The 23,975-nt window shown below is 44.2% G+C and overlaps 1 protein-coding gene across 1 annotated transcript; it reads left to right on the top strand.

The window, feature by feature from the left end:
• Window positions 1–985: 985 nt before the first annotated feature.
• On the top strand, window positions 986–23,675 carry ret (ret proto-oncogene receptor tyrosine kinase; the record flags this gene model as incomplete). Its single annotated transcript, XM_083658433.1, has 20 exons — window positions 986–1,085; window positions 14,098–14,334; window positions 14,646–14,939; window positions 15,041–15,279; window positions 15,584–15,776; window positions 15,881–16,080; window positions 16,998–17,280; window positions 17,945–18,073; window positions 18,328–18,438; window positions 18,887–19,003; window positions 19,121–19,365; window positions 19,457–19,604; window positions 19,724–19,831; window positions 19,920–20,134; window positions 20,254–20,376; window positions 20,460–20,530; window positions 20,635–20,772; window positions 20,929–21,028; window positions 22,398–22,545; window positions 23,518–23,675. The coding sequence occupies exons 1-20, from the start codon at window positions 1,022–1,024 to the stop codon at window positions 23,673–23,675; spliced, it is 3,321 nt and encodes a 1,106-aa protein (XP_083514559.1). The 5' UTR covers window positions 986–1,021.
• Between the last annotated feature and the right edge of the window lie 300 nt (window positions 23,676–23,975).

A 23,975-nucleotide genomic window follows, 5' to 3' on the forward strand; every position in this document is an offset into this window, starting at 1 on the left:
TTTCCGTCACTTCAGCATCATTTAGGAGCACTTAGACACACTGCAGAAGTTTGGTAGTCAACTTGTGTATTCTTGTGAATCCATATGGATGTGCATAGACCTACTTTATATATCCTGCCTAAAAAATGGTTGCTGCCCCCCACATAGGCTACCCACCCTATAGGCTACCACATTATTTGGGCTGCTGACTTGGTTCTCATTACAGCCCTGTTATTAAATTACAACCTTTTGAGATGGGTTTTTGTTCAAATCCACTATAGTAGGCGAGGCTAGCCTAAATAGACTCGTGTGTTACTGACAGGTAGCAATGGATGTTGGCCAAATGGCCACAAAAAGTGAGGACAAAATTTGTCCTCACTTTCACAATGATTCACCCATTGAGTTAATCATTTCCCATCTTATGGATCCATAAAATGTGAGATCACGTTCACGCAATGACGCATACATTATTTATTATAGGTCTATTATGAGAAAACAAATAGAAATGGATTTACCATAATAAAAAAACAAGCTATGCTATCTTTAATCCGATGCCATATTTTTAAAGAAAAATCTTTCTGGAAACAGTGTTGACTGAGCCGCTGATAAATTCTCCCCTGTAGATGCTAGTGAGTATGCTGCTGCGGAAAATAAAATCCATGGCAGCATCATATCATGTGGAACCTCCCAAGCACCACCACCCCCCCCCTCCCCCCCCCCCCGCCCAGCCAGCGGCCAGGCAGCCAGTCCGCCCAGCAGCAGCAGCGCTACCGGAGCTGCACAGTGCGCACACACACACACAACAGCAAAGCCTGTGCCCTGTGCATGGGACGCACTGACGACTGAAGGACTTCATTATAGCCGCCTACCGCGCACACCGGAGGGACGCGTTTGGTTTATATTCCACTGACTTGATTTATTTTGTTTGTTTTGGGGATTTATTTTTCACTGTCTCGAGGAACTTTTTTATTTTTTTGTATTTTTACATTTTTTTAATTTTTTTGTATTTTCATCCAGAAACTTTCACCTATGGTTGGCGAACATGGGGCCAAGTTGTGGTTTCTCTCGGAGAAACATCCTTTTGGTCCTGCTGCTGTGGTGCGAAGGTAAGGACCACCAGCCTCCCTTTTCCGGACCTGCAAGCTTGATAAAAGTGAAGGCGCACAAAGTTGGGCGGAAAGTGTTTTTCAAAAATGTATTGTGGCTTAGAGAGAGTGAATGAATATAGTAGGCTACAGAAGATTGGGATATTCGGTTAAATGCAATGTTTAGTAGTGAAATTAGATGTGTGAAAAATAGTTTGTTTATGTTTCCTCTTGTTTGTTTGTCTGGTTGGCTGCTCCGCGCTGTTGGACACCGCACCTCTTATCAGCACAGCATCAGCTGCCGTTAAAGCTATAAAGCATCTTCTTCAGCGCTCCTCATCTGCCCATCATTCAGAATGCCAATTCAATTACATATGGCCACTGAGCACTCTCAATCCAATAGGCACCGAATGTATGGTTCTCTGCCAAATTGGCCACCAGGAGAGAGAGGAGAGGAGAGAAAGAGATTGCTGAGCTGCTACAAAGCCAACCTGAAGTCTAGTCTAGATGGCAATAGACCCTTTTCATGGGGGCCATTTTGTGTCGAAAAGGCAGGGTAAACACAGGTGCAAGCAAAACACTAATGAGGGTTTCCAACTTCCATGATTGGAATTTGGAAACCCTCATTAGTGTTTTGCTTGCACCTGTGTTTATTCTGCCTTTTCGACACAAAATGGCCCCCGTGAAAAGGGTCTATTGACAAACACACTGTTAATGATGAAGTTGCATGTTCAGTGCATGCATATTGCTTTGTTAAATTGCAACATTCAGCTTGAATGAGTTGCAAGGCTTTCCAAGTAGGCTAACTTTGAAATGGTGTTTACTGCACGCAGGTATGGTTTCATGCTGCAGAAATTCTACTTGCATTCAGTCCAGTAGTATAAATCTGCTGTCCACCGGTGTTATGCATGGTATGCCACACACCGCCTCCTAGAGTAGCCTAAAATGCATACAGCTATATATCATAATATTATAATCCCATTCGCAATCCCACAGCCCAACTGTACCAACACTCTCCTCCCATGCAGTCTATATTTAAAGTGTCTCTCATAGCTCAGGAGTGTGCAAATCGCAGTGTGCAGCAAGTATGTGAAATGTGGTTGGATAAATATAGACCATTGTGTGGAATTCTTTAATTTGTTATGGGATTTAAGTCTATTTCCAACAGAGCCTCCCATCAATTCTGCTATTAGAGACGTTGCAGTGTAAAAGTAAGGTTATCGTCACAGTCTTTGTATGGAATTTAGATGAGTCATTGATTTTCACCCTACTTTCTGTCCCCAAAAGTGGGGTTACCCACAAGCTATAAGCCTACGTAATCACCCCAAGGGAGCAGTTACAGGCCATGGTGCTAAGATGATTCATTAAATATATATGGTGTTATAGTTGTATGTAATGTTCTCTGATTATTTTTCATCATGACAGCAGTGTTTAGTAAGAAATCTACGCTCTTTGACTTTGTCTCGTTCCCTGTCCGCAAAGGACATGTGATGTAAATCCACTATCAGTCATGTCCAGTGATCTATAAAGCAGTGCTATATGGATGGCCTTATTGCACAAGAGAGAGGCTAAACAGATCCCAGGTCTGCTATAGGCTGCATGTATTATTCTCACTGAACCAGCTATTTCTTCTGATATTTATATAGATGAATACAGTGTTTATTAAGTTCAGTTAGATTGTGAATGTCAAGGACGTGATGGTAATTAAATGGGTGCTGAAATCTGCACCCTGCACAAATGGGGGCGACTCACACCTGCCTGTTTGTTGTAACAAAAGAGGCAGACTTGTTCACAGGGGAGAAGAAGCGAGCTGCGGGCAGGTGTGCAGCAGCTGCTCCTATCTCTGGGTAAACAGTGTGTGTTTGTTTTCTTTAGGAAAATATCGCCTGTTATACTACGAGTGCACACAGCGTTCAGATTGCAGCTTGGACCTCCACTCCCATTCTAAATGACACATCAGATTTGATTCTGTATGTATTCTGGTCTAGTATGATTTTGTCTCGCTTTTGAGGGGATGGAGTGACACAGATGAGCTGTTGACGTCAACAACGCTATAGGTTCTAGTGAACCTCAAACCTTCTACACTAGACAGTAGGGCTGGGAATTACCAGATGCCCACGATACGATACTAAAACGATACTTGAGTCACGATACGATAGTATTGCGATATTGCGATATATTGAATATTGCGATATTTCGATATATTGCGATTTCTTACTTTTTCAACTGCAAATGATGTCCCCAAAGGAAAACTTTGTCAACATCTGGTTTATATAAGAACAATTTTCCAATCTGTTCATCTGACTTCAACCATTTTATTGCAGCAACATTGTCAAGTAGACAGACCAACAACTTTCATAAAGTCATAAAACACAATTTTATTTTTTTATTTTTTTATTTTTTTAATATCGATACTTGGCGTCCAAATATCGATACAATATCGTCAGGCAAAATATCACGATACTATGGTGTATCGATTTTTCCCCCACCCCTACTAGACAGTGGCTGATGTTATTATTATACTCTATTGCCAGGATTATTTTTTATATGGTACATCTATGTATTGCGTAACCTGAGTTAATAGTTGTGTCAACCATATACCCCATACAAACACTATCTTATTATGGGATATACGTAATGGTTGAATGGGTTCTTCGGTTTGTAAAGAGCAAACAGTGAGCGTTTGGTAATTCCCGTCTCGTCATCACTGTTCCAGCAGGTTACCAACTAGTGATTGGTTCAGTGTTTCCTGCTGAAGTAATCAAACAAAGGAAATTGGCAATCAATGCCACTATAAGAGAGGAATCTGCATAGTTCCATGTGACTAGCTGAGCATGTGTGCCTGCACATAAGACAACAACAGTAGAATAAAGTAGCAAGAAGGAAGCCAGTTTGAGACATAAATGAAAGTGATGAAGAGACTGAACACTGACTTTATTTGTTTATTTGTTTATTTAAACGGATCCCCATTAGCTGACGCCGTAACGTCAGCTAGTCTTCCTGACTTGTCTTCTCATGTTAAAGATGTGGAACTTCTTCTAGCAGTCATAAGGGGGAAAAAAAGACATCCAAGACCCTGAAATCTGTTGAAAAGCCTTTATTCTATTTGGCGAGTCATAATTGCATGTTGTTTTGCCCAACGTGTTGCAGCCCCATGGCCTCCATCAGGGAATATGATACTATATAATTAAAATAACTGAGAGGGGCTCTATAAACAATTTTGATCGTTTTTGTTGTCATAGGATTCAGAGTTTTGGTCAGTAGCTGGACGGCATCCTGAAATAAATAATAATTTGGTTATTTTTTTTAAATTGGAGGCAGACTAATGAGACCTCTTGTCTTAGAAGATTTTCTCCCCAATTGTACTTGGACAAATTCCCCCTGCTGTCCCGGTCATTGCTCCGCCCCCTCTGCCGATGTGGGGAGAGCCGTAGACGAGCGAATGCTTGCTCCGATACATGTGCAGTCTCCAGCCGCTTCTTTTCAGAATCAGAATCAGAATCAGAATCAGAAAGACTTTAATGATCCCCGGGGGGGAAATTGGGACAGGTTACAGCAGCTCGCACTCAGAACACACATAGCATAAAACAGTAGTAAAAAGCAATAAAGTAAGCAAAAATTCACCTGACAGCGAGGACTTTCACCGGTAGTGGCAGGACGTAGCGCGTGGGAGGATCACGCTATTCTCCCAGTTCCCCTCAAACAGGAGGCGCTAGTGCAGCGATCAGGACTCCTCCCATTGGCTTCCCACCCGCAGACATGGTCAATTGTGTGTGTGTGTAGAAACATCTGGGAACCCGGGTCTCTGCGCTGGTAGGCGAGTGCGTTTACCTCTACTACACCAGTGCTTCTCAATCTTGTTCAAGGACCTGTAAATTGACATAAATTAGACCAAGGACCCCCATTTGATACGATTTTATCCCAGCCCAGGGTCCCCCACCTGATAAGATTTTTGCTTTTAGAAAGCTTTTTAAAGCTTTTTAAAGTGTATGAAACCCATGACCAAAATAGTCATACATTCTGTCATTGTATTACTTATTGATGGAATTATAGTGAAAATAAATGATTCCCTTTTTTCCTGGGGACCCCCTAGAACCCCCTCCCCTGGACCCCACTTTGAGAACCACTGCTCTATACTACCCAGACGCCCTATGTAAACGGAAGGTTGAAGACACATTTGTGGCCTGTTGTGTGTGATACAGAATATAAACGATGTACCAAAATCCAGCAAAAGCCTCTGTCAAAATGAACAAAAGCCTCTAGTGGATATTAGCGTGTAATACATCACGTCCACAAGAAGAGACACAGATGTCTTTGCGTAAAAGCATCGATCTGTTTATTTATGTGCCGCCGTGACCTTGCTACTGTATCTTTGACCCCGCGTTGCCCTCTGACCTTTGAAACTGGAACTAAGTGCTGGTCCCCAGTGACGACCCCTCCGATCCCAGAGGAAGCCTCGTGCACAGACGCTCTCGCTGGCCCTCCTCCTCCTCCTCCTCCTCCTCCTCCGCACGAGGACGATCATTTTCTTCCGCATCTTCTGCTTTTGAGAAGGACCAGACCAATAAATCTCATTTGATACATGCCACTATTTGATTTAGCCCCCCTTATTACATTATATGATTTAGTTAAGCTTGTGTCTTACGTTGCCTATGGATACATTATAAATCTTGTCAATGTTCTGCTCTTGCTGTCAGTATGTCTCTTAGTATAATTGGAAAGCATCATGATACAGGTTATTTGCTGGAGTGTTTGGTCGTTTGGTGTTTTATTTTGCAAACAGCTTCGTTTCTCTGGGGTCTTGGGCAAAAAAAAAAAAGTTCTCACTGGCTCTCAAACAAAGCTGTTACCGCAGAGGAGAAATAATTTGATTACATTTGATCCCATCAGTGGTTGGCACTGACACAATGAAGTTTTTCATTTTCTTTTTTTCATCTCCATTGATTTTTCAAGATGGTTGCATCCACCATAGGCCTTGGAGTTCACCATGTGACATGGAAACATAGCACCTTGTTCCCACTCCAACCATCTGGTCCCACCTCCTCTCGTTCGCAGACGATTCATCCACCCAAGCCTCCCCCACACACATACACACATCATACAGACACCACCACCACCACCTCCTGACCCCCCACCCCCACCCGACCACATGGCCCTGAATGGACAATGAGCTACAGTTGCTACGACAGTATGCCAGCAAAATAAATCACAGTAAAGCATTTTCTTCTAGTAAGCGAAAGCATCACAAAAGGTAGACACATGCACAGAGCCACAGACACACATGCAATAAAGCAACACTAAATATGTCATTTCCCCCCATGGATGATGCAGGCACAGTTTGAGCCAATCAGAAACAAGGTGCGTCATCCCTCCAAATGTAATCAAAATCAGATCAGAGGAGTAGCAGTTATGGCTTGTCAAAGTTTGAAATTTTGACCATTAATTATAGTGCCCCCTTTAGGCCAATCAGTGTATTTTTTTTTAAACTGGAACACAGTAGCTAAGTGCTTCTTCACTCCTCCGAGTTTTGTCAAAATCGGACCAGCGGTTTCTGAGATATCACACTGGACGGACAGACAGACACCGCCCCATAGCTGTGTGGAGCCTGTGAGAAAGCTCCAAGCCTGGGCCGCTGTTGCGACTGTTGCTGCCGCGCTGCATGGATCTGGCTGCTGCTAGTACCTGTCAAAGCTCTGTCCCTGATCCTGTGGTCAGTTCAGGGTCACACTTCCCTCTCATGCATGGGTACAATCTAATTTGCTGTGGTGGAAGGACAAGGAGACATTGATTGAAATTTGGCCCTCGGGGCATTCGGTCCCCCTCGTTTCACATGGGTCTTGACAAGTTATTTTCCAGTGGCCCAGTGGTGCATGCAGTGTTTGACCCATCATTTACAACAATGAACATAACAAAGACTAACTGAGCTCATTTGAAGCCGCAGTGTGTGTGTGTGTGTGTGTGTGTGTGTGTGTGTGTGTGTGTGGAGGTGCTGCTGCAGACCTAGATGTTCGTAGATGTTGATATCTTTTAAAGGTGCAGTGTGTAGCATTTTAAAACATACATACAGTATATCTTATGACAATATTATGCAAATCAGACCAGTGTTCAGACAATTTAGCCTCTATCTTCTCATACCATCCTGTCCTAGTGTTTCTTATAGTTGTGAGCAGAGGTGGCGGTGTGCTCAAAGGATTGATTTTCAAACAGTTCGCCTTTTTTATTTTTGAGTTTACGTATTTTTCTTTTGATGAAGTCTATTAGACTGTTATGTTTACTGTTTTTTTTCACTTTATGTATTGTTTTAACTGTTTGAAATAAATCGTTTCAATCAATCAATCAATCAATCAATCAATCTTCGTGTCTGAAGGAGAAAACGTACTGTAGGTGCTCTTGAAGAAAAGGATTCAAAATCATCACTGGAGCAGAGGCAGACTTCAGGCACTCATATGTGGCGCTCCACGTTGGGGGGGGTTGCCTTTAATTTGATTTGTAGGCAAACAGGAAAGGTGGGGCGAGAGAGAGAGGGGTTGACATTGACTTGAACCCAGGTCGGCCGTGTGAAGGACTAAGCCTTTGTGCACTCTTAACAGGTGAGCCACCGTCCGGGACGCCCCAGTGTTTTATTCCCAATAAACCCTGTTGCTTCCTGTTACGTTCCCCTCCCTGACGTGTGTTTGTTTTCTCTTTCACTTGACAGAAGAGGATAAACATGTTGGACATTATTTTTCCATTGGCCTTCAACTCTTTCCACCATTTTCCATTTCCACAATCTATGAAAGCTTTAAATCCATTTGCGCTGGGAGAACAGTGTACGCTTCCTGTTTTGTGCCATAAAGCAATAGTCCCTTTGTTCTATAAAGTAATCCATCAGATTTGCAGTGAAATCGGACCTGCTGGTCCACAATGTGCTGTAAAGGCTGACAACTGTCTTGTTTGTTTAGGTATCTAGAATGTCTCAAAATGATTGTGGTAATGATTCAACATGATCTCACAAAAATGTGTGAAATGATCATGACCTCTTAAAATGATGTGCGGGAGCTCAGTCCACCGCTAACGACGGTTTTCACGGAATTGTGTTGCTAGCGAACATTTTGAAACATAGCTTATTTACAGTGTTGGGGAAGCTACTTCGAAAGCATAACTTAGGAAGCTACCAACTACTTCACCATGGAAGTAGTTTAAAGTTGAAACTACAGCAAAGCTACCCTGGGAGAAATGTAGTGCTACCCTGGGAGAAATGTAGTTTAGGAAACTACAAGCTACGCATAAAAAGTAGTTCGAACTACTTTGTAAAAAAAAAAGTGTTAAATTGATATATAAAATAAAATATAATAGCCTACAAAAAAGCACAACCTCAGTCACTAGTCATTCTTAACCTCGTCAAAGTAGGCCAAAAACGGGTCCCAGATAGCTGAGAATCTTTTAAGTGAGTTGGTTCTCAGGGACCTGAGTCTCTCCATCTGAGATCATGTCCATCAGCCACACCTGAAAAGAAGGTGAAGAGGAGGACTTCCATTCCTTCAGAATGAGTCTTTTGGCGACAGTTGTCCCCAGTTGACTGTTGCACACCTGAAGGGAAGTTCAGAGAGGACTCTGAGCAGCCGAAAGATGGCGAGTTCTGCCTGCGGCTGTAGGGTTATTTGCATAGGCCTTAGAGTACCAATCAAATATTTTGGCCCAGAAGAACCCCGTTAAGGAAGGGTAGAACCAGACCATGACCTGAATATTACCTGATTTTCTGTTAGAGTGGATTATGTGCAATCATTACTAAAATCATAGGTTAAAAAGTAAAGTCCTGCCTATAAGACACAGGTTAACAGTCACATTTTAAAATAATGATCAATAATGATTTTGATTGGAAGGGCCTGTTCCAAAGCACTCAAATTCACAGGAATATTACTTTTCCCTATAATTGCAAGTCAATTTGACTTTTAATGGATATGTTGTTGGATGGCTTCCTAGAATAGTCAGTGATTCAAGCTGTGTAATTCAATACACCTCTGAGCAACACAGATGAGTAACATCTTCATTCCCAGAATGATCCAGCAAGCATGAGACCTTGATGAAACCTGGGGTGGGTCAAGCCGAAGTATTTATGTGCAATGCTAATTATTGTACTCTATATTATGTCATCTAGCTCTGGCAATGGATGCCTGTATGTACATTAGCGGATATGTAAGTGGATCTGCTGGCTTTTTCCTGCTGCTGCTGTGATGAGGCGAAAGATATTTTATCCAAGAGGTCTAATGATCAGTGCGTCAAACTCAGCCTGCTGCTCTATGATACACCATGAGTTTAATTTTTGATGCTCCTGCCGTTCCCAGAGGAATTCTTAAACTGAATTTGTAGTCGCAGCGAAACCCCCCCAAGGAGATGTTATATTAGATTTCTTGATGACTGATGAACATGGTTCACTGCATCTCGGCTCTTGTATTCTCTGAGGGCTAATTGGATTACTTTATGGGATAATTGATTATTATGTTACGGCATGCATCACTGTAACCTGAGTAATCTACCTGGAGCCCCAAGTACCTACTAACCGAGCTCTCGTCAGAAAATAGAATATCGTGTTACTCTGATGAAAAGTTTGATGAATCTCAGCATAACAGGAAATGACTGCCCATATTATGGCTAATTGTTTTTCTTTTTTTGTGACGAAGCACAATCAAACCCCCTGCTGTGACTGATACCATCGGTTAGGATCAGGTCGAATATATGAAAACCAAGTTCTGGATCCAGTATGCTATGAGGAAGCAATCTTGTAATATATTGGCAAAGGAAACCAAGAGGGAAAGATTTTAAAACATTATGATCAATAATAACTTTCATAAATGGAATTATAGCTGGATGTGTGCAGCAGCCTTTTAGTTAATTGAATCATTGGAGGGGAATCGCTCTCATAACTGTTACATCTTTGGGAGCAGAGTAATCACGACAGGTTTTCGCAGTGATTATGATTCATTTGAGTCAGATGTGACTGGCTGAAATGTGCCTTATTGCCATTGGCTATGGCCACTTTGTAACAGATGATGGATTATTTGCCTGGAGGCTTGAGAATGTGGACTTTTTGACGGACCAGATTGTGGAATTGGCTGTGAAATTAAATCCATAGATGTCATTTTTTGTGTGGACAGGAACGCCAACTGGGCCCATGCTGTGTGCAATGGAGATGATTGCGCACATGCGACCATCAGCTCTTCTCTCCTGTCTTCCTCATCAGTGGAAAACAATCAGCATCGCTGTTGATTAGCACGGGGTATTGATTGGTCTGCTTGCCAGATGCACGCCTCTCCAACGGGTCGTTACTGGGGACAGATGCACTGAGCGTTGACCTTGGTGGAGAGGGCATCGGGCCGCCGGCGCGCTCTAAAACCGCACGAGCCTCTCCTCTCCTCCAGTCTAGCAACAAGATTAGCGAGGGAATTAATCATACACTGAGCCACCGGCCCGGGTCGGTTATCATCAACCGCCACGCTGTTGACAAGGATGCTCAGTAAGGACGTCCGGGGGGTGGGTGGGTGGGTGGGAGATGCGGATCGGACCTCCCTCCCGCTCTCCGATGGCGGACTTTCCTCTGAGGTAGATTAGTAAACCGTGAAGTGCTGCCTGGGCCTGTGTGTGCACGGCTCGCTCCGCCACATGAGCTCATAGATGGTAAATCTCTCAGCCGATGCACGCCCTGAGCTAATTGAGTTCCTGTCTTTGTCTGGGACGACTGAGAGGGCGTCCCACCAGTCCTAGACAGACATGATGCTCTGGTCTGTGGTAGATTTAGTGATGAGCTTCTGTCCTTTTGTCCTGCTTGACTCAGGCACGCACGTGCCATAATAAATGAACTCAGGGGGGACAGACTTATCCACAAAGGCAACAAGCGAGAGCACATTGCTGCTGAGTGGGAGGGTGTTACACTATTTTTACCCCCAAAACGACCAAGCATTTTGTATGAGGTTAAATTTCATTAGCCACTGGCAGCAGGATATGATCGGTGTAAACATGGGACAGATACAAGAGTCGTCCCGTTCAAACACTGTCACCCTGCCAGTGGCTTTGTTTACAGAATTATTTATTGGATTGGAGACATCTTCTTCCCCCCTGAGCAGTTGAGTTAAATGGCATTAAATGGTGTGTGGCAGCAAAACACGAGTTTTACAGCTATCTGAGGGCTGTAAAGGATTTGCTAACAGTTGTATTGTTTGTGTGTACATTGATGTAAAGCTGACCTGTAATGCGAGTTATATGTTTTTTTACGGTCTGTTTCACAAAGATGCTTACTGTCCATTTGCCTGTCATTCAAGGACATATTCAAATAAACCCAAAATATAGATGTCAAATTAAATTCAGATGGCATCTTTAATTTTTGAATCATTATCGTTACATGGTCAGGATTTGAAATGGCAATATTGAGATATCTACAGTATCATTTCTGTCATCCTTGTGTATAGGGTAATAGCATCCTATGGAAAATCTTAATGGCTTCACGGAACAAAGATGCTATTTGCTCAGACGCCTGCTTGATCCATTCAATTAATTAGTTTGGATATAAACTGCTTACTTTCTGTTGGCTTCGGTCCTGGAAAGAAATTGAATTTTGAATGATATAAACGAATCGGGTGGCATGGGGTCCGCCCGTCGCGGCTTCGAGCCAGGGCCCACGAGTGGATTCTGGTCCTGTTGATTAACACGCTGGACGGCCTGGTTGTATTTCTCACATTTGATTTATGCCTGCTTCATGCGTGGGATTACTGTAGAATAAACACATATGAATCTTACAATTATTAGATCTCACAAAGAGACTGTCGAAAACCATCAATCCTCTCCAGCCTATTAAGAATATGAATAAGCCTGGAATCTTTAGCATCTTATTAAATGGCTACTGACATTAGTACCATTTGTTATGATAATCTCATTAGGTTTCTAGACTGCTGTTTTCCACTCTGACAGGTTTGGCTCTGGGTCAGTAAGTAGAGAATGTCTCCCTCTAGTGGCCATTATTGATTTAGATGGAGACCAACACTATATGAGAGCATGGATTTTGACTATATACTGTACGAATATGATACTTTGTCTCACATAACATCATGATATTCTGTTTCATATTTTGTCGCTTTGATAGCAGTTTTCACTTTCCTATTTTCCAAATATTTTCAGACTAAATTTAGAGTTGGGCTTCGGAAAATACTATAGGCCTATAGTCATGGAGGTTACCTCCAGCAAAGCAACATCAGACGCTTGTGTATTTGTTGCCGAGAGTTATATTTAGATTTATTTTGCCATATCCCTTCACAGGTGCCATGCTGTGGCCTACCACCTGTACTGTATTGCCCCTCCATGCATGTTACAGTTACACTATCAGCACCAGTTGGTTTTCCAATACTAAGCAGCTGTGATCCTGGGGAGAAACATAACACAATAATAGACCCTTCTCACTTCCATGAGTGGAATTTGGAAACCCTCATTAGTGTTTTGCTTGCACCTGTGTTTATTCTGCCTTTTCGACACAAAATGGCCCCCGTGAAAAGGGTCTATAACAAACATGTTTGGATGGCTTTTCATACATCTATACAAATCATAACTGCTCAAAACATAGGCTAAAGGAAAATGCAGTGGGGGGGATGGGCACCCTATGCTACTTCTGGCATCACAAATGGTGTACCACAGCTGTTCCAATGAAATTAGTATCTTAGTATTGAGTCTATTAAGCCAAATGAAGCCTTCATCTACTTCTCATTTGCCAGTAATATTAGGCAGCATGTTTCAAAACCCAAACATGAATGGCTCCAATTCCATTGTATTAGATTTAGGTAATGGCCTAAAATTCATCCCTACAAAAATTCCTGCCATGATGAAACCGGATCCCATCGTTACCAGCAGGATTTCCAAACAAGCGGAGGAGGCTAAAGACCCTTGACTTTGTTTTTGTCTCGCAAACACTTTTAATGAAAAGGGGTCATCGCTCGCTCGCCTCCGTGATGCCTCCATCCTTCAGGAAGAGGCCGCGGCCACATTTTATCCATCAGACCCCGGCCTGCTGTCATCCAAGCTCCAGCGAAATTAAATCAATGTCTGAAACCAGAGACCAAGGCCTCAACTGCACCAACAGAAATAGAAAATCTAGTTTTGCTGTCTGCTAATGACATTAGTGCGTTGCCTAAATGGTCGCCTACCATCGTCAAAGAGGAACATGGAAGGGATATAATTACAGGCCGAACACTCGCATCTCCATTTTCCTGTAAAATGTACAGCCCGGCTATAGCTCTTTATAGATTACACCCCCCCCCCCCCCCCCCCCCCCCCCCTCCTCCGGGGGGCACACACGTGCACGCACACACACACACACACACACACACACACATTCCAGTCCACTAACCCCCCCAGCAGGTAATGATTCATCTCTTCGCCATATCATGTTATCCTTTGTAATTAAACTTCCCAAGGTGAGCACAAGGAGAATCGGAAACCACATCTTATTGACCATCCAAGAAATTCATTAAAAGGGCTGCATAAGTGTCATTTGAGCCCTCCGTTCAATTTCCGTTAACAGGACGGAGGAGAGATATATCGGGGGAGGAAACAAATGAATCTGTCAGATCCCATGTATGTGTTCATTGTCATGCAGCCAGTATTGTTGCAGAAATGGCTGGTAAATTGCCGCTATCCCTGCGCTTTTAGAAAAGGCCTCAGGAGGTAGAGCGGCTCGTCCACTAGTCGCTTTGGATAAAAGAGGTCGGTGGTTCGATCCCCGGCCTCCTCCAGTCCGCATGTCAAAGTGTCCTTGGGCAAGATACCGAACCCCAGATTGCTCCCGATGGCTGTGCCAGCACCCTGCGTGGTAGCTTGCCACCATCGGTGTATGAATGTCTGTGTGAATGGGTGAATGTACCTACTCAGTGTAAAGCGCTATATAAATGCAGGCCATTTACCATTTACCTCAGTAAATCATGATGGCTTATGTGAAAAGAAATCCCCCTAAACCCCCATGTTGCTAAAAGAGATCTGATTACTCCATCATGTCTTCCTCTTCTCGTCTTGGCAGGGTCGGCAGGGCTGTACTTCCCTCAGAGCGAGTACACTGAGACGGTGTACGTGGGCCAGCCCGCGGGGACGCCGGTCCTCCAGGTCCACGCCATGCTGGACAGCGAGTCGGAGCGAGCCCACTTCTACCTGTGCCCTTCCAGGCTCCAGCCCTACAGCCACTGGCTCCACATGGACCTGAGCACCGGGATACTTTCCCTCAACAAAACCCTGGAGGAGAGCGACTTTGAGAAGCTGCGTGAGTAGCTGCATAGACACATTCTACTGGTAACGTCGACTATGGCGACTTTTCTTATTTCGCTGGTAAATCTCCGCGGTACTGGGTCCACTATGTGCATGAGAGTTCATCTTAAATCAGTTCCTTGAAGTTTATGTTTTTTGCATACTAATAACGCTTTGGCTTCAGGGTGATGGTTCATATTCAGTTGTCTGGAAGATAATGTAATTGCATAAAAGCAAAGAAAGAGCCAAGTCATCAAGGCGGGGCACTGTCCAAGATTAAAATGGCTTTTGTTCTTCTTTTTTGGGGGGGGCGGTGTGTCTCATCAGCTAAGAGTTCATGGCCGGTGAAGAGGTTCGTCCTGTCCGCCATGGTGTCAGCCGAGCCCATCAGGAAGCCTCAGTGCCTCAAAAGCCTCCCCCGGCTGAGGCTCACCCTGAACTTTGTCAACGGCACGGTGCCGCAGTGCGCCCAGACGGATCTGGAGGAGCTGTGCTTCCCGCACCGGGACACCAACCCCCACATCATCGAGAACAGGTTCCCCGGGGCGCTGCGGCAACTCCGACGTCTCACCAGGCTCAACGTCTGCCCCAACTACACCCTGTCCTACAGCGTGGAGTCAGGTGAGCCCAACAACAGCCCAACCCCTGCCATCTCTGACTCACTAGATGTCTATATCATATCTGTTGTCATGCGAAAAACTCCCAATTTTGTTGGGCTACAGATATCCCAGCGCCGTTTGCCGTGAACGAGAACACAACGGAGCTGGTGGTGACGGCTCCTTTGGACCGCGAGGAGTGCGAGGTCTACAGGCTTCTGCTGGTCTGCACCGTTCTCACAGAAAGGATGGTGACCAAGCTTCAGACGTCACTCGACGTCATTGTCAACGATGAGGATGACAACGCGCCCTATATTAATGGAACGGACACAGTGGACATCACCATCAACTTCAAACGGCCAAAGGTGAGAGTGCTGATATGACTCAAAGTTTCAAGGTTAGACCCTTCTCACGGGGGGGGGGCATTTTGTGTCAAAAAGGCAGGGTAAACACAGGTGCAAGCAAAACACTAATGAGGGTTTCAAACTTCCATGATTGGAATTTGGAAACCCTCATTAGTGTTTTGCTTGCACCTGTGTTTACCCTGCCTTTTTGACACAAATGGCCCCCGTGAAAAGGGTCTATTCTGATGGACTATGTTGGCCCATTTTCTCTTCTGGTTAGCTTTTATTCTGCTGGCATTCAATTTATTGTCCGGTCTTTCTTTAGGGTGGCTCTTTTGGCACCTTGTCCATCTATGACAGAGACTTAACCGCCACATTTCCCAAAGACCAGAATCACAACAGATATGTGGGGACTCTGCTCAACAGCGACCCATGGATCAGGGACACATTCGACATAGAAGACAAAGTCAGGGAGAAGAAGTCCGCAAACAACATTCGAGAGACTATCCGCGACTACCGTAAGTTATCCAGACACTATGACACCGATGTTTTGTTTGGATGAGGACATTACTGGTCAAAATGCTATGTCATGTTCTCCCCCTGTGTTTGTCCTTGTATCCAGATCTTGTCCTCAAGAGTAACTTGTACGTGACGGAGAATCGCAGCGTGCAGCTGGACTACCTGGTGAATGACACCACCTACCCCGGTCCAGAGGGAACCGTGTTGCTGCACTACAACGTCACCATCTTACCGGTCCCCATCCGCTTCGCCAACATCACCTATCTGTTCACACTCACGCGCAGAGCCGCTCTTTATGCACAGGTACCAGTACGGTTGAATGCTTTACCGTACAAATCGATAACCCACTATTCTGCACTGTAAGGCCTTGTAGTGGCTGGTTTGCACACTCAGGGAGTGATTAACTATTATATTATTATCAGCAGACATTTCACATTGAACTAACAGTCAAACAATCGCATGCCCTGAATCAAAGAACCAATTAAACACCATCGATTAAAATCAACATGTGCCTACTTTCTTCCAATACAGTAATATGAAATATAATTTATAAAAACGATATTTGTTAGGGCATGTCAGTATGTCCAGTAACCCAAGTCAGCAGCTGAGGCCTCCACTGGATGAGGATGAGCCACGCCCACAGGTCCCGGCTTATGCATGTCTCAAAAGGGCCAGTCTGCATTTGATGCTGCCACAGGTGACATCCCTGATTGAGGTGTGCCCAGGAATGCAACATGGTTCAAAGTTTCAGCACAAGGAAAGCAGCGCTTCTCTTAGAAGCAACTTTAAAAAAAAGTATATGATTCATGGTAATCAGATCACTATGTAGAAGCCATATGATCATGTTTAGAGCTCAGAAAATGTGATTTATTGCAGATCTTCTCTTTAACATGCAGTACCATGAGGGAGACCAACTGCTTGGGTTGGCTGGGTCACCAGTTGTGGCTACTGCCACCTGCTGGCCCAGCCATAAAACACGTGAATTTCATCACTAAATAGTATATCTCTAAAAATACGATAAAATGAGTATTCAATCTGCAAATGTAGTTTTGTCACCCAAGGACTCAAGTTACCTACTATCTTTCAAAAAAATATCATAACATATAGTTATTTCATCCTTTCATTGTCATTTTGTAGGTGTAGTGTTTTTTTCTTCCAAATGTAACCTATATATCTCATTTTGAAAACGAAACTCTGTCTCTTGTTCCCACTCCTCTCAGGTTGGCAGGATCTGTGTGGAAAACTGTCTGGAGTTCGATGGCTTCGGTGTCACGTACCGGCTGGAGATGGCGGAGAAGAACGCGTCTGCCAACGTGCAGTCCTGCTACGCGGCCATCAACGTGGCCCAGAGCCCCACAGATATCTGGGGCTCGCTCTATGTGAACGACTCGGAGGCGCTGCGCCGGCCCCAGTGCCAGGACCTGCTGTACGTGGTCGTGGCTGAGGAGGAGCACAAGCAGCTGCAGACCAGCACGCAGATCCTCATTGTACTGGATGGGGATGGTAAGACTTCTCCCAACACATCGCAGCAGCCAAGGGTCATAATTTGAAGGTGTTGTTTGCTTATGAAATGTGTATTTTTACATACAAATCGGGCCTAGTGTAGCTTTAATTCTAAATAATAATAATAATAATAATGATAATAATAATAAATCCCATACCAACACGAGGGTCGCAGGTTCGAGCCCCTGTGTTACCTCCGGCTTGGCTGGGCATCCATACAGGCACAATTGGCCGTGTCTGCGGGTGGGAAGCCGGATTAAGGGTGTGTGTCTTTGTCGCTGCACTAGTGCCTCCTCTGGTCGGCTGGGGGTGCCTGTTCGGGGGGAGGGGAACTGGGGGGGAATAGCGTGATCCTCCCACGCCCTACTGGTGGTGAAACTCTGTCGGGTGAAAAGAAGCCGCTGGCGACTGCACATGTATTGGAGGAAGCATGTGCTAGTCTACAACTCTCCACAGATCGGCAGAGGGGGTGGAGCAACGACCGGGCAATTGGCCAAGTCAAATTGGGGAGAAAATGGGGGGAAATCCCTGTGAAAAAAAGAATAAATGAATGAATAACTCTTGTGTGCTGACTCTTTTCAGTAGACATCCCTTCTCTCCACGGCCTCTTTAAAGTGTGTGTGTGTGTGTGTGTGTGTGTGTGTGTGTGTGTGTTATGTAACAGACAAGGCCATTCAGGAGACCCAGCACTTCTCCTCCTGTGCAGAGAACAGACAGCGAGGAGACTGTGAGGCCGTCCGAGGCCTGGGGGCAACGACAGGGAGATGCCAGTGGAGGCAAGGCACTGAGAAAGGTGCAGTTCTGTCACCAACCACACGGCATCCACGTCCTCTAAACTGTGTTTGAGTTTTTATGTACTGTCTATTTCAGTCTGACATCATGACAAGCTAACAAAAAATACAAAAGAGGTGTGTAGATTTAGTTGACCAGCAATCTTTTTTGTTGTTGTCGGTAATCAGTGTGCAGAGTTTTGGCTTATTATTTATTTACTCCTGCTAATACTTTTCCCACTTAGCCTCGTCTCTTCCCTGTGTATCTATATTGTAGGAATATCCGAGAAGTACTCAACCTGCTCCCCCGACCTCCGCACATGTCCAGATGGCTTTTGCGATGCGGTTGAAAGCAAGGACATGTCCATATGCCCTCAAGATTGTACAAGTATGAAACAATATGCCTTTTATCGATGGATTTCTGCTAGTATTTCAAGACATAGGACATTGAAGAAAAAGGGACACCCGCACACTGTGTCCACTTGCGCAATCAGGAGAATTTAATCTCGAAAGTTTTCGGTTACAAGACCTTTTTTCAAGTATATGATTGTATGACACATATACTTGAGAAAGTTCTTGTAACCGAAATGTTGGATATTAAATTATCCTGATTGAGCAAGTGAAGACAGTGCGCGGTTGTCACTTTTCCTTCATAGTATATATACTCCACCAATGCCACTGACTTTTCAGGTGTGCAAGAGACTCTTGATGATCTCAGTCATAGAACACTCAAAACACCTTTGCTATGATATACATTATAATATGAGGAAATGTGTCAATGTGTCAATTTTGTTTGTTACATTGAGTATGTGTCCGTGCTTCATTTGTCTCTGAAGGGGAAACTGTTACCGGAGGTCATGAGAAAGGCTTGATGTTTGGGATCAAGGCCGGTTATGGAACTTGCTACTGCTTTTCCCCCGAGAAATGCTTCTGTGAGAAGGAAGACATTGAGGGTGAGGTGTCAGAAATCACACAAAATGGCAAAATACACAAGAAACACTGTGTGTTGTCACAATACTGAAAGAATGACGATATTGTGAAGTAACTCGTCTCTCCTCCGTCTCATCCAGAGGCTATATGCGACGACATGTGTAAGACCATCGTCGCCACGGCTCTGCTCCTCTCCTTCATCATCTCCATCCTCCTGTCCTCGTACTTCATCCACCGGTACCACAAGAACTCCCCCAAGCCCCCGATCGCCTCGGCGGAGATGACCTTCCGCCGGCCGGTCCAGGGCTATCCCATCAGCTTCCCCGCTAACAACCTGCGCCGCGGCTCGCAGGACTCCATCGAGACCGAAACCTTCAAGATACCCGTAAGCCTCGCACAACACGACTTTTTCCCTCAGCGTTGTATCTTGGATCGATTTGAGAAGTCACACGTGTTCTTGTGTCCTGTTTTCGCAGGAGGATCCTAAGTGGGAATTTCCTCGCAAAAACCTGGTGCTCGGCAAAACGTTAGGAGAAGGAGAGTTTGGGAAAGTTGTCAAGGCGACGGCCTTCAGGCTGAAAGGAAAAGCTGGGTACACCACTGTGGCTGTGAAAATGCTTAAAGGTAAGACGGGCCAGACCAAGAGCAGACAAGCGGGGGAGTAATGCTGATGTATGCGGGGTGAATGTCTGAGGGAATGAATGGTTTCATCATTTCAATTCTCCTCTTCTCTCCCGTGACAGAAAACGCCTCGCACAGTGAACTGCGCGACCTGCTGTCAGAATTCACTTTACTGAAGCAAGTCAACCATCCGCACGTCATAAAGATGTTCGGAGCATGCAGCCAGGACGGTAAGGCCCCCCCGCTCCGCTTACCTCGTCGTCCCTTTGGACACATGTGTTGAACATGGAGTCTTACGCGCTGTGTGTCTCTGAATAGGCCCGTTGTATCTGATTGTGGAGTACGCCAAGTTTGGATCGCTTCGCAACTTCCTGCGCGAGACTCGGAAGGTGGGGCCGAGCTACATGGGCAGGGACGCCAACCGCAACTCCAGCTACCTGGAGAACCCCGACGACCGGGCGCTCACCATGGGCGACCTGATCTCCTTCGCGTGGCAGATCTCCAGGGGCATGCAGTACCTGGCCGAGATGAAGGTACGTGACCTTTGTGGGGAATTGCGTTCATCCGTGAGATCCGTGTGAGAAGAACGAGCGGTTCAGGAAGACGAGACCTGTATCTGACACGTGAAATGAGTATTTCTTTTTCCCAACAGCTTGTTCACAGAGACCTGGCAGCCAGAAATGTGCTTGTAGCTGAAGGGCGGAAAATGAAGATCTCAGACTTTGGCCTCTCCAGAGACGTGTACGAAGAGGACTCCTATGTGAAGAGGAGCAAGGTAAGAGAAACAACTCTCTACTCCTTTATTATGACACATTCTCCAACGTTCCAGTCTTCTCATTGGCTCTCCCTCGTCCCCAGGGCCGCATCCCCGTCAAATGGATGGCAATCGAGTCCTTGTTTGATCACATTTACACAACACAAAGTGACGTGTAAGTCAAACCTGTTTAAACTATCGCACAGATTGACTCCAAACGCTATTTATTTCAATAGTTCATATGAGTTCTCGTGTCTTGCTCTGTGCCTCTTCTGCCAGCTGGTCGTTTGGCGTGTTGCTGTGGGAGATCGTGACACTGGGAGGAAACCCGTACCCAGGTATCGCCCCTGAACGCCTCTTCAACCTGCTCAAGACGGGTTACAGGATGGAGAAACCGGAGAACTGCTCGGAGGAAATGTGAGCTCCACACTGTTACTTACTTTACTACATGTGTTCGTCTCTGTAATAACTCCCCTTCCCCACATTTACACATTCATTCATGGAAAAATTTGCTCCGCTGGGAGAGTTCATGTGAAACGTATTTCACCCATGGCACACGTTTTTTTCCCTTAGGTATAATCTCATGCTTCGATGCTGGAAACAAGAAGCAGACAAGAGGTCCACATTCTCAGACATCAGCAAAGAACTGGAAAAGATGATGGTGAAAAGTCGGGTATGATCAAGCAATATATAATAAGCTATTCATTCTCGTCCAAGCAAAGCAATGAGGGGAAACGATTCATCAGACTCTTTCCATACACACGATAGCTCCAAAATTACCGAGCCAATTTTTCACGAAACTTGGCTGAATGATGCAGCTTACCATTGAGATCTGGCTTTTCAAATTTAGGACTTGGGGATATGGAATTTTGATTGCACACACATACGTGCACGTGCACGCTGTCTTACATGGCTAGCATCGCTTCTCTGTAAGATCTATTACTAATCTATTACTAATTATTAACTATAATTAGCGTTTCAAGAGCAATTCTAAAATGAGGCAGTGTAATCTCACAGCCAGGCTCTTGATTTAGCGTTGAGACTAAAATATAGTGGCTTTAAAATCCCCATGAAATTAGCTTGTACTAATAGGCATAAATATACATTTCTAATAAAACCATCAGCTTTTTTTAAACAGTCCCCTCCGATCAAATAAAGCAGCCTTTCTCTCCCTGACTCATATTCCATTGGTTTTAGACTTTTGAATGATCCACCACAACATGATCCACCACAACATCTGGCTTTCAGGATGTGTGCATCAAATCCAGGAAGTAAAGATGCCATTTTCATAAGCTCTTTAAGGTCACAGGAATCTAACCATCCCTGAATACAGCGGGATATTTCTTCAAATGCATCAGAAAGCATTCCTTAAAGTCAAGAAGGCAGATGCATTGATTAGAAAGCTTTCTGCACATAAAAAGGCAGAAAAGAAAACTGTCAATTTTAAGTTGCATAGTATCATTATTGTTCTTGTAAAAAAGAAAAGAAAAATATGATTGCTTGACTACTTACCTATGATGTACAATTGCACCTTGCTTTGCAATAAAAAATATTCTTAAAAAAATAGAAAGCTTTCTGCACACATTTGAGTCTAATCCTGCATTGCAGCAGCAGTGTAGATTTGAATGCATTAGCTCAGTGATTCCCAACCAGGGGTACGTGTACCCCTAGGGGTACTTGAGCAGCTTGCAGGGGGTACTTGGAAAGATTTGATTACAATGTATTTCCAAAATGATAATAACTGGCGACTTTTTCCCAATTGAAAACTGTCAAAATTGTATTAAAGAGGAGTCATTCAAATTATTTTCATTTAATGAGATGTGGTAGAGAGGCCTACTAAAAGTTTAATATAAGTTTAATGCAACAACTTTAGGAGAATTATGGACACACATGAGTGAGGGGGTACTATCGGCATGGTAAAACAGCTCAAGGGGTACATAACACAAAAATGGTTGGGAACCACTGCATTAGCTCATTAGCGCGGCTCAGTGGCCGCTCTGCTCGGTGATTAGCCTAATGAGGCGTTGATCTCCTCTTGTCAGGATTACCTGGACCTGGCGGCGTCCACGCCGGCCGACGCCCTGCTGTACGACGACGCCCTCTCTGAAGAGGACACACCTCTAGTGGACTGTAATAACGCCCCTCTCCCTCGAACCCTCCCCTCCACATGGATTGAAAACAAGCTCTATGGTAGAATTTCCCATGCATTTACTAGATTTTAGAAACAGGACACACACAAGCTCTCTTTTTTGGCAAGTTGTGATTGGCTTTCCGTAGTCAAGTGTGCGTGACTGTGATCTAGGCATGCCCTTTTTCTGATACCTGCTGACATATCTCCCATTTCACCGTAAATGAGAGACTCAGTGGGAAAAGATCTTGTGTCTTGACTCTTCTTCTTTTTTATTTGGACCTGCTTCTAATGTACATGAATGCTGACCAAAAAAAAGCGACATTTGTAAATAATATTCCCATAATTCTAATTTATAAGCCATTGCTCATCCTCGTGCTTCATCGGCATTTTATTTGTACATAGTTCATTTTTCATTCCATTGCATTTCCATAGCATTAGCATTTTTCTCACATTGGAAGAAACTTGTATGTAACATTTGAAACAGGTCCTTTGCCGAACCAATCACTCATTGTGGTTTGAATTCCAGATTGTCTTAAATTTCATGAATTTCTAATGTATATATTAGCTACACAATGCTGAACAGAGAAACAGTAAGGCTTTTGAACCTAACTCTTGGGAGACATTGATGAAAGGGTAAAGAACACATACAATGTTTGCCCCGAGATATTGATAATCCATCCGATAGGCTACCAAAAGTATTTAGCAATAAGATGCCTGTTAGTAAGGAAGTTAAACCCCCTGACCTGACTGTGATTTCATGTCCATCTTCATTTTTTACAGTGAGGCGGGCATTTAGGTCAATCAATGGGGGCCATGGGCTAAACAATAACACTGATACATCACAACAAACAATGAATAATAAATCAAACATTGTGCTTTGTATATCAATCAATTACTTTATTACACTCATCTGCACAGAGAGGATAGGGCTTCATAGATTGACACTACAGAGTCTGATTTGAGAGCCTTACTGTCTGCACGCTGTATATCTTTCAACTGAGTGCAGAAAAATGATATGTTCTCATTTTTAGGCATGTCATACCCGAACTGGCCTGAGAAGAGCCCGGTACCGCTCAACAGACATGATGCCACTAATCCAGTCTTTACAAGATATGCCAATGATAGTGTTTATGCAAACTGGATGGCTTTGCCTTCACCCCCAAAAGCTGTGGACAAGCTTGATAGCTAAAGACAAAAACAGCACTGTAGAAAAGAGTACTAATTGGTAGATGTGTATATTTCTATAAAACTGTATATATACAATCTGATGCTAAAGTTGGTTCCCTTTTATTTCTGTTGCACGGGTATTCAAAGTTTGAACTGGGGTCTTTTGTTGCTGCAAAAACGGCTGGAATAACATAGACCCATGCTTCATGCAGCTCATCGGTATGTTAATCATTACCTCGAGGCTATGTTGGCCAAAATTGTATCATTGCATGACTATTGTACCAGATTGTATGTCAGTGTCAATGTCTTTCAAGTGCCTGTG

The sequence above is a fragment of the Poromitra crassiceps genome (assembly GCF_964638095.1).
Source record: "Poromitra crassiceps genome assembly, chromosome: 22".
NCBI classification, from domain to species: Eukaryota; Metazoa; Chordata; class Actinopteri; order Beryciformes; family Melamphaidae; genus Poromitra; species Poromitra crassiceps.